General features: G+C 31.4%; 1 protein-coding gene across 3 annotated transcripts in view; it reads right to left on the bottom strand.

Moving 5' to 3' along the window:
• Positions 1–12,052, bottom strand: part of LOC118197492 (mitogen-activated protein kinase kinase kinase 7-like) — a 135,126-nt gene that overhangs the window by 99,046 nt on the left and 24,028 nt on the right. For all 3 annotated transcript variants that reach the window (XM_035369004.2, XM_085815003.1, XM_035369003.2), the window contains 3 exons: positions 2,612–2,722; positions 2,432–2,500; positions 1,416–1,461 (listed from right to left, as the gene is read on the bottom strand). In XM_035369004.2, the coding sequence (XP_035224895.1) occupies positions 1,416–1,461; positions 2,432–2,500; positions 2,612–2,722 (226 nt within the window). The remainder of the gene's footprint in view (positions 1–1,415; positions 1,462–2,431; positions 2,501–2,611; positions 2,723–12,052) is intronic.

Below are 12,052 nucleotides of genomic sequence, written 5' to 3' on the forward strand. Positions count from 1 at the left end.
TTCAGATCTACATATATTGAACACAGCACGATCTCCTTGTCTTGCAAACTAGTTTCTCTTTTCTTCATTGAAGGAATGATTCCATCTGCAATAAATCCTCCATTTCAGAAAGAACAAACATCCCATTCTTCTATTCTCGCCTCCTATCAATTCTTCAGATTGTAGCTTTTTTTTGTGGCTATATAGGGTGTAGAAAGAAGAGTTTCCAATTTTGCAAGATCATTCCACAGTCTTTCCGTTAGTGAAACATTAGGGTTATCTACATCTTCTAAAAAAGTTCTTAATTCTAACAATGTCTTTATCATTGAATATGTACTTCTTTATCACACTGCTTGATCAATAATGGCTCCTTTTCCTGCTCGCTTAATAAGAATGGCATCAATTTTAGGAGTTCTTGCTGCTATAGTTGCTTACCTAAATTTACCAGTGAAATTTGTAACTAAATGAATCAGTTTAATTACTAATGGCAATTATCACATCTATCCTCCTCCTTTATATTTATTTATTAATATGTCAATAAAATAGAAGATAACTATTCATTAATGTATATAGTTCATAAATAAAAATAATAACTCAGCTTGTCATTAATTTTTTTTCAATTAATTTTACTTTCATTTCAAATTCAAACTGTCCAACAAAAACTGGAGTCACAGTCAACCTGTTTTTAGCGACTCCAGCCCCGACTCTTTTTACCCTAAAATCTGCCGCCGGACTCTGATTCCGACTCCACAGCCCTGTTTTGAATAGTTACAAATAAAATGCTATGATACTAAGACCAGATGTTGTCGAATCTTAAAAAAGGCAAACGTTTTAAGAATCTTACCATTTCATTACCTTTCCAGCAAAGCTAAAAAATTTCAGGTATCTTATATTATTCACTTTTAAAGCTGATTATACATTAGCGAAATCTAAAAATATCTTTCAGCTATTTCCATTTATAATCAATGAAAAATGTTATTAAATTAAATAAATATGAATCATTTGCTTCTTATTTGGTTAGATTATTACAAAAAATTTTTTAAAGGCGGCTGTTCTCTTTTTTAAAAATTAAATAACATTATTTTTACTTCAATTAAAATAAAGCAAAGAATAATTTTGTAGTTTCAGGCTTTATTAAATGTAGTTAACATATAATTGTCATAAGTAACATATAATTATCATAACAGAAAACAAAGAGAACTCGCATTTTCTTAGATTAATAACACTATTTTTTTAAGCTCATTTTTTATCATAACAGCTATCTATTTGGAAAAGCAAAGTTTTAGATGTCAACTACAAAAGTGAAAGAAATCAATTTATCTTATAATCAGATGTACGTAGTAAAATTTTATTTGTAAATGCATTAAAGAACAATATAATAAATGCAAACTGCAGTTAAGAAAATTTTTTCCAACAAAATGAAATACTTTAATTACCATCATACAGTGATCCACCTTCAGCATATTCCATTATTAGACACACCTGTGTAAAAAGAAATAATGAAAAAACGCATTTTTAATCTGAATAATCACACATTTTCCTTACATAAATGTGGGAAAAAAAAATTTGCATAATCTCATTCTAAAATTAAAATTGTCTAGAGTGACAATACATATTATTAACACAAATAAGCTTATCAGTTAACATTATGGGGAAAAAAAGAAACCCAACCTATCATTTTTGTCTTGCACTGCACTGAGGATACATTGCCATTTAAAACACAGCTTTATCAAGAGCACATTATGTAATGAATTTATTCATAACATATTATGTATATATACACGAGACACTTTTCCAGTCTAAAACAGCTTTTATTCCTTTCCTTATTTCACCAGTAGTTTTATTTTTAATGTCTTGAGCATGAATGTGTGACACATATTAATAACTTTTGAATTTACAAAATTTAACTTTGGTGGTTTTTCTAAACAAACTGCAAAACTTAATGATAAGATGTCTAGCTTTATTTAAATTATTTAGTATTTTTTATAACTTTTCCAGAGCATTTTATTAGATTTGGTGAATGAATTAAAAAAAAATTCTGGCAAAATATCTATACATACAAACATGATTCAATATTTATTTTTTCATTTCCTATATATATATTTTTAAATACATGATCTCCTTTGTGGAATAAATCACATTTTATACACACATGAAGAATAGAAATAAAACTAAGAAAATTATACTTTAATTATAGATATAATATTGAAACATTAATTACAAATCAGATGAACAAATATGCAGCTAATTTACAATTTATGTTTTCAGTACTAACTTTTTTAAATCTCATTTAATATTATTTATTTAATTTATGACAATGAGCAAGTATTCCAAATCAGAATGGATTTTATTACAAGTTTTATAATTTAAAATATTAAAATAAGCTGTTTGATAGAATATTGATGCAAAAGAATTCTCTAAAAGAATTCCAATATTTTTTTTTAAAACTTACTGGCTGTTTTGTACAAGCTCCATATAATTTTACAATATTAGGGTGATTCACTCTAGATAGTTGCTGAACCTAAAATGAAAAAAAAAAAAAAAAAAAAAAAAAAAAAAAAATAAGACTTATGAATGAGTACGTTTGATATAAGATAGTTCACAACTGAATATAATTTTCATCAATACAAACCTCCACAATAAAAGCTTTTTTTTCTTGCTCTGTTTCTATAACTTTAACTGCCACATCTATATTACGCCACTTTCCTTTTCTTACAGTACCAAATGAACCTTTCCCAAGAATCTTGGAAATGAACAAATAAAATAAGAAACAATAATTAATAGAAAATACTGAAAATCTTAGAAATGGACATTCTTTATCATTTTGACTTGTAAGTTTTATAAAACCAGTAGTCAGTAGTAAGCAAAACTAGCACAAATTAACTTGAATGTGTAATTATATACTAAAGAGCACTATCATATCTATTCAAATATTCCCCCTCCACGTAATTCTCCCCTACCTTTGTAAACATACGATTTTTTATTACCACACACACATATCTGAGGGTGCATGGATTTACACACTATAACCATTGTTTCATTGGTTACTAAACACTCCTGCCAAGAGCAGTTTTCCTAATACTTCTAAGCAGAATATTATTTAAAAGCTGTAAAGATAGGGAAACAAACATTTTTGTATCATTATATAATCATCAATGTGTTGGTGACTCTTCATGGCAATGCATATAGTCAGAAGATACAAAGAAAGTATTTAATAATGACAGCTCTTCTCACCTAGGACTAGTTTGACAATTTTAAAAAATCTGCAAATGCAGCAATTAAATTAGTAACAAAATATGCAATGTAAATAAAAATACTCAATAAAAGAAATTTTTTAATACAATTATATAGTATCGCTGTATTGCATCCTGATAATATGTATGTACAGTTTCATAGTCTTTTTAATTTTCATATTGGTTTAAATAAATAATAATAATAAAAAAAAAATATGTGTGCGTGTTTGATGATATGCATTACATTTTATTTTATTTTAAATTCTCACATTTGCAACTTTCTAATTTTTTCATATATTTTACTTTTATATGGACTTTGATTCTTGTATATAAAAATTTGTTGTGATCGTTAAACTGGCTCACAGGAGCTAAGCCCTCATCATCAAAGACTTCCTTTTATTTCTTCAGCGAAATTTAATCTTTATGTGTGTGTGTGTGTATACATATAAAACCTCTGTCCAGAAAGTATTTAATCCTTACGTGTGTGTGTGATATCACAGTGCTCACAGTCATATGAGTGCGCAGCACTGGACTGGTCAATACCGTTCTGAACCAGTTCTCAAGCGGCAACATTGCAAGTGCATTTATCACATGGAAACAACTCATCCTAGAGTGTAGATATTGTATGTGCAGTTGAAACTTTAAAAGGATCAGCGAACGAATATGCTGCTCTGTTTCAAACTTGTAAAATCAGTAAAAGTAACTCGTGAAATGCTGATAAAAGTTTACAAAGAAAGTACATCATCTTGAAGTGTGTGTCTGGTTTAAATGCTTCTGAGAATAGTGGGACATTATTGAAGATTCCCATCGAAGTGGCTGGCCTGCAGTTGCCCGTACCCGGAAAACGTACAGAAAGTGAAGGAACTTTTGGCCCAGAATCGTCGCGTGACAGTGTAAATGATAGCAGAAAAGTGGGAACTAGTTGTGAGATGGCCCACTCATAGTGGCCCATAATTTGGGTAAACACAAGCTTTGTTTCCAACTTATGCCCCACATCCTGGTGCCAGAACAAATACAACTTCGGCTTAATGCCAGTGGATACCTCATCGACATGCTGGATCAAAACTCAAATTTCCTGATAGACATCATCATGGGTGACAAGACCTGGTGAATGAGGCTCAACCCCGAAGGCAAGAGTGAAAGTACGGAGTGGCAGGGTCCAGGGTCATTGAAAAGCAAGAAGGTGCGAAATGAGAAATCCCGCATCAAGACAATGCTTGTAGTGTTCTTTGACTCTGAGTGACTCATCTATAAAGAATTCCTTGCTGAGGGTGCCATGTTAAATGCCACTACATACATAGAAATACTGAAATGTCTGCAATGGATCAAGTGTCTATGCCCCCAGTATGCCAAGCAACACAATAGAACCCTGCTCCATGACAGTGTTGTCCACCCACACACGACCTTTCCTGGCCAACAGTGCAGTTGTATTCCTGAATCACCCAACCTACTCTCCAGATTTTTTTTCCCCGAACTTTTTCTTGTTTTCCAAACTGAAATCAGCCCTGAAGGGCCAGAGATTTTTGGACATCCAACGTAATGCTACGACCCCAGCTGAAGGCCATCCCTAAAGAAGACAATTACACCAGAAGTTTGCACGACTTGTACAGCCATTCCCAGATGTGCATTACCACCAACAGGATTACTTCAAACGACAGTAACAGCTGTTTTACATACGACAACAAGCCATTGTAACTATAGACATATTCACCAAACTTTCTGGACAGATGTTGTATTTATATTATATAAAACTTTTTATTCACTTTAATGTATATGTTTATAATATCTTAAAACAGAAAAATGGAAAAGAGATTTATGTAATGTATGTGATTATGTAAATTAACAATGCAGCTCAATAATTTTTTCATAACTTTTAACACAAAAACTTTATGAATAGCCTACAAATATTACTTTACAATGCATCACATTTACTTAAAAAAAATGATTTACTGCATTATTTTAACATGCTTGTAAAATTAATTTTATATAAAGATCTAAGATTTTCATAGTTAACATTGCAGTTTTTAAACAAGGAAGCAATGTTAAAAAAAAATTTCAGACTCAAAATATTTTATTATAAAGTAAATGAAAGTTGGGAAAAGAACTGATTGATAACAATTCATTTTTCAGCTTTCACTTCAGGAACTGATTACAGATTTAGGAACTGATAAACAGATGGAAAAAAAACTGATAAAAAAGTTTATGCTTATGAAATCAGTGTTATCGCTAGAAATACGGCCAGCAACCATTCAATCTAAAATCTTACTACATACTCATTCATTCGTAATAAGTACAAACAAGCTTATTCCCTAAAATGTTATGTAATGCATTTGTCATGATAGATGGTTCCATGCTTCATGAATCATTACTGAGTTTTTAATAAAAAGTGTTCACCTTATTTGGTTGGCAGGGTAAAAGTTTATAAATATCAAGGCAAATGAGATTATTTAAAATTAATAAATTATACATAAATTATTTAATTACTACTTTAAAATTAAATAATATTTACCTTCATCATGCTTTAAAAGAACATTAGTTTTAATTTAAATTAGAGTCACTTCAATATTTCTAATTAATAATTTTTCTTCTTAAGATATTTACAAAACAAACTGTAATCTTTCCAATATTCTTAACTTAAAAAATATCAAATAATATGCAAGACTACTTGGTAGTTCATGACTATCATGCACATCTTAACTATAATAAAGAAACATCAAATTTAAATTCAACCTACAGTTTGCTAATCTCTGGCAAAAAAGAATTACAAAAATTTAAATAAGAAATCAAAGATGTGATATAAATTGCAAACAACTAATAAATACAATGGAAACCTTAAATACTAAAAGCAAGCACTAACAGTCAAATGGATAGCTACTTTAACCAAACACTTTAACAGTTTAGACTTTGTTACTCCTAGAAACTTGAATAAACTTAACTGCAAGCACAGTATCTTCTGAAATGGAATACAAGAAAATGCTGTGCCATTCTTTACAATGAATATCAGGCTAAAAATGTGCCATAAATCTATAGAGAAGAGATTTTTAATTATTTATTAATTGCTCTCTCAGCATCTTCTTTGATACCTGTTATGCATTTTCTGGACAGACTTGAGTTGAAATGAGAATAAGAGAAAGTAAAACTTAAAGGTTAGTTTAATTAGCACCTTACACATTTACAGTAATCATATAGCAAACAAAATCATGATTTTCCTACAGTAAGAAAGGCTGAAAAATGTTCTTTTACAAAATATGCATGTGGTAATTTGAATTGGGCGAGCACTCAATTATATCTCTCAGCATAGATACAAAATTCTATAGGAAAAAGTTTTATATTTAATTCTATTATAAAATAATGGAAAATCTGTATGCATGTATATCCTCTGCATTGATTGATAATTGTGGCACCTAGAACCAATGCAATGAATGAGGTGGATCCATTACAATGGATCTAACCTCAAATTTCGCACTGTTGGAAGTAGTTCGACAGATGTCCTGTCTAAAGCTGTTTCTGATTTACCTCAACCATATTCTTTTGTTGATTTTTCTACTCTTTAAGTAGCTTATTAAGACCAGCTTCAATGCACAATACTAAAAAAAAATCAGGGGATGTTGCGAGTTTGGTACAAAATAACCACATAATCAGTAATTTTTATTAAAAAATGAAATAAAAGAGCTTAAAAAGGAAAATTAAAACATTTGCAAAGCTGGGAATATGGAAATTTTGTCTGTGATATCAAAAATTACACGTTTTACATAAGTAGTGAAAAGCCACCTGCAGCACTCTTTCTGTAGGAGATTAAATACAACTGACATGCACTGAACGTTTTGTAACAGCGAATATGATGTTTCAGCAATATGACTGAGCTGAATCGGTAACAATAGGGCATGGATTCATTCTCACAGATAATAATGCCTGAATGTGCTCAGCTAGTGAACAATTTCCTTTTTGATGATGGACTCCTTTGAATGGATTGGCCAGCCTGTTTCCCAGATATGAACCCAAAAGAACATGTTTGGGGCATTCTAGGGAGAACTGCTAGTTACTTATCCCCCCCAGAAACAATGCAGCAGTTTGAAAGTTCTCTTTAACAGGAGTGAAAGAGAATATTTCAGTCCCTCATTGATAACCTCAATGACTCCATGTCTTGTAGATGTATGACATTGTTTTTGGTCAGAGGAATCCATACTCCTTAATGAAACTCATTTTTATCTGAGAAATCACGTTTTTTGTTTGCTTGTGCAATAATTTGTCAGTCACCAAAACATTTTTTCATCTGCAGTTCATATCCAAAATCATTATATCCCCTAATTGTTTCGGGCACCGTATATTGGAGAAAACTCTTTACAGAATTTCCTCGGGAAAAGGCCTAGAATTCTTTTTGAGTACTTCAGTTACATATAATCTACACAGAACTGTATGTGCAGAAAATTTTTATCTAAGAACTGGTCATGACTATTTGCAAAACTATCTCCATCATATGGATCTGGTGGATTCACCAATGGTCCTGCTCTGTGGTTTGGCTGATACAGCTGGTGACTACCTCTACATCTGCCCTGCTTTTAATAATACTGCAGCAAGTAATTATGTAGATGATGTAAACTTTCTGCTTATTTCTAGACTTTACTAGGCTGCCTGATATCGACTAAAAGTTGAAAAGCCAAGATTTCGCATAGAGGAGAAAATTATGAAATGGACTCATGATGTAACTATGAAATGATTACAGGTGGGTATTAATGCAGAACAAACAGTGAAAAATTAAGTTTAGTCAAAGGCTTTGGATATTTATTTTCTACAATAACTAAAGCTGTTGTAAATCATATTCTGCTGTTAATTTTATAAACTCCTCAAATAGAGAAATGACAAATCTATTACATAGCTTTCCAATTTTAAAGCAACTATTAGATTTTGCTCTTCAAAATTGATGCGATTTTTTTTTTCTTTTAAATTTTACGCAAATAATTCCAACACAATACATAAACAAATGCCGGGTAAAACTTTAAGACAGTTTAAACATTAATCATGTTTTTTATTTCCTACCTGTAACTCCTCAAGATTCTTCTAAAAATAATCAATACTGAATAGTAACAACTTCATTGATTAAAATGGAAATCCAGAACACTGTCTGGAAATTCCAGTAATTTTATTATATAGTACAAAGTCCGAAATCAGGACATCTAATATCCGGACCTCAAAACCACCAACAAAATTTATCTCGTAGGCTTTATGCATGCGCACTTAATTCCCCCCTCCGCGCATAATAAAACATCTGGGGAGTACTTATTCTTAATTTCACTTCAACACTAAATAAAATACCTTGTTATTCAAGAAAAAATCATTTTAGCATAAATTTGTACAATCAGTAATTTGGCTCCGTTCTGCGTATCTGCTTGGCACACATCTCAAACTAAAACATTTTACACAGATACATCATCGAAATGACGCCAACCTGGCGAACCATTATTTATTATACTTTCCTTTCATCACCGCATGTTTACCAACATATGATAACTTGAGTAATGACTTATGTAGCAATGCCTAAACATTTTTTTTTTTTTTAATGTTAGTAATTGAACAATAAAGATGTATAGTAACCTTTTATGTTGACATTACACTAGGCGATGATTACAGATTTAAGTTAAATGCGCTAAAAAAAATGTTGATGATGAAAAATTTAACAAAAATTTCTTACAATATGCTAAAAATAGATTTTGTTGATGATACTCATAGACCCAAAGATTACATTTAGGGCTATTTGAATTAATAATTGATTTGTTATTCACATAAACCCAGAACCAGCGCCAGGGCTTGTACTACTGCAACGGGTCGCAGAATTTAGGACTTGCTGAGACTGCATCACATGCGCAGGCCCTCAATAAGGCTTAAGTATATGATAAAATTTATTTATTCAGAACTCGGATAACCCTTAAGCATGTGCAAGAAATAGACATAAGTATAATAAGTAACTAATACAATTCAGGCTTAATTGTCTCAGTGTGCGATAGAAGCAAGATAAAATTCAACGGAACATTTTATCATTAGTCGCCAAGCTCATGATGCATATATAAACTCAAATATGTACAGTGAACGATAGCTAAATTTGATGATATTTTAAAGGTTTTTGGATATTGCAAAACAAAGGTGAAATTTTCCAATTAACGGATTTTGTAAAGAAATGTAGAGAAGCGGTAATAAATGAAGATGATATAAAAGAAGTTTTTCATTGTGATGACAATGCTGCTCAATCATCAATCAATTAATGAATGGAGAAATCTGTAGTATGGTTCTAGATCCAGAAAATACTGCTACTGATAGTGAAGAAAGTTACAGTGAAGTTACTGAAAATTAAAAAAAATTCGATTGACAAGTTAGTCGGAATTCTCGACACAGCAGTTACAGGACTTAACAATGTAACTAAACAAGAGATTATGTCTGTCTACAGAATTAAAGAGAAAGTATTAACACAAAAAACGAACAACTTAAACAACTCAATTGAAAGAAATGTGTAATAAGGTAAACAAATAAATATTATGCTTTTTTTTTATACCCTTTAGATCATAAATACTTAATTATTTCATAAATTACAATTTCATATTTTTAATTTTATAATTTCTACATGCCATCTTACTAGATTTAAATTGATGATCTAATATCAGGAAAAATCTCAAATCCCAAATCGAATCACTGACGTTCCTGATAGGAATGGAGACAAATAAATAAGCAAAGATTCATCTGGATTATCATATATTGAAATACAAAATCATTATAGGCACGGTAAATGTTACATGGTAAGCATAGTAAAGTTAACAAGTGACAACAACTGAAAACCTTCCCAAAAACAAGAAATAAAAATCGTGTTGCCACATATGTTGCAAAATACAAATGGGAAATATAATCACAAATTAAAAGTTATTTGCAGCACTCCTCCTTGATTAAATTTCCCTCAGTCCTACACTGAACCTTTGATTGAACAAGGCTTTCTTTTGCACACTCTTTGTCAACATGTCTGCTGCATTTGAACTAGAAGGCACATAGGTAAAGTTCGACAACTTCTCTTCAACCTTCTCTCTCAAGAAAAAAATGCCCAAGTTCAATATGTTTGTTACGCTCTGAAGTGACATAGTTTTCAGCTAAAGAAATGGCACCCTGATTATCAACAAATAAGTTTTGTGGAAAATTTAAAAAATTTTCTCCCACAATTTTCTTAAAAAAATTTTGGAACCATGGTACTTTCTTGGCTGTGTGGCACATTGAGAGGTACTCAGCTTCAACTGTTGACAATGCAGTTGTCTGTTGTTTCTTACTGCTCCATGAGACAGTTCCCCCTCCTAGTAATACCACATAGCCACCAAATGATTATCTATCAATTTTATCACCAGCCCAATCAGAATCATAGAACGCTTCCAAATCCTTTTCAGTCTTTTGGAAAGTCAGCTTTAATTCCTTGGTCTGTTTTAGGTAACGAAGGATATATTTGTTGTATGCCAGCCCAATGTTCCTTGCTTGGGTAATTATTGAATTGGCTCATGTAAGTAGTAGCAAAAGCTAAATCCGGCCTTGTTCCTCCTGCTAGGTACAAGAGCCCTCCAACAGCCTGCCTATATTTTAATGCTCCTTCAGCATTCAACATGTTATCCTTAATGGCTGTTACATATTTCATACTTGGGTCTAATGGTGTTGATGCTTCTTTAGCGTCTTGCATATTAGTTGTTTCCAAGAGCTCACTAGCATAGACACTTTGGTCAAGAGTCACACAGCCATCTTCCTTTTTGCTTATCCTAATTGAAAGAAGGTGATGTACTTCTCCCAAGTCCTTCATTTTAAATATGGCTGCAATATTGCCCTTAAATTCCTGAATGATGAAATCTTTGCTGGACATTACAAGGAGATCATCCACATACACATCTACAATTAACTCCTTTTCTTTACTGAAGTAAACACAAGGATCTGCTCTGAATCTTGTTACGTTCCCTGATTTCAGAAATTTATCGAGGCAGATATTCCACTCTCTCCCAGACTGATGAAGTCCATAACGGCTTCTCTTTAGCAAGCAAATGTCTCTATGTGTTTCCTCGTGCAGACTCACTGGTGGCTGTTTCATGAAAATTGTCTCACTCAATTTTCCATTTAAATAGGCTTCAGTAATATACAGTTAATAAACCTGCCAGTCTTGCTCAACTGAGAATGCTAATAAAGTTCTAATTAATTTTGTTTTTATTACAGGAGAAAACATCTCTTTCTAGTCAATTCTTTTGACTTGGATGTAGCCACGAGCAACTAAACGAGCTTTATATCTTTCCACTTGTCCAAACAGTCCCGAGAAGACCGGATTTCGGACTTTGTACTGTATAATGATAATTATCTACTAAACACATTTTCTATGAAAAAGTTCTTTTGAATTTCATCACAGAATCTAAATAACATAGTTGCAGATTAGCAATTTGTCATGATGTTTATTCAAATTTCAATATTAATGTAGTATGTGATATATTGCTTTTAGTTAGTTATTTTTTGATGGCATTAAAGTTAAATTTCTAGTGCTTTTGCTTTGGGACCCATTTTTTATCAGTCATCCAGCCATATATATTATAAAATATGAAAATAAATGCAAATGATCCCATCAATTAATTTAATAACTCATTACATTTTCTGTTCCCTTAAATCTAAATAGCTTCATAAAATAAAAAATTCAGCTGCTTTAGTGTTTGAAAATGCAATACAATGGTGGGAAAAAGAAATGTTTAAAACAACAAACAACTTTAATGATGCCATCTAAAATATAAATAACTAAAAAACAGATGGCCCACTATATCATTACCCAAATTTCTCATCAATGTAATTTG

The sequence above is a fragment of the Stegodyphus dumicola genome, chromosome 4 (assembly GCF_044657685.1).
Source record: "Stegodyphus dumicola isolate Sdum_Otavi_A_Nest chromosome 4, ASM4465768v1".
NCBI classification, from domain to species: domain Eukaryota; kingdom Metazoa; phylum Arthropoda; class Arachnida; order Araneae; family Eresidae; genus Stegodyphus; species Stegodyphus dumicola.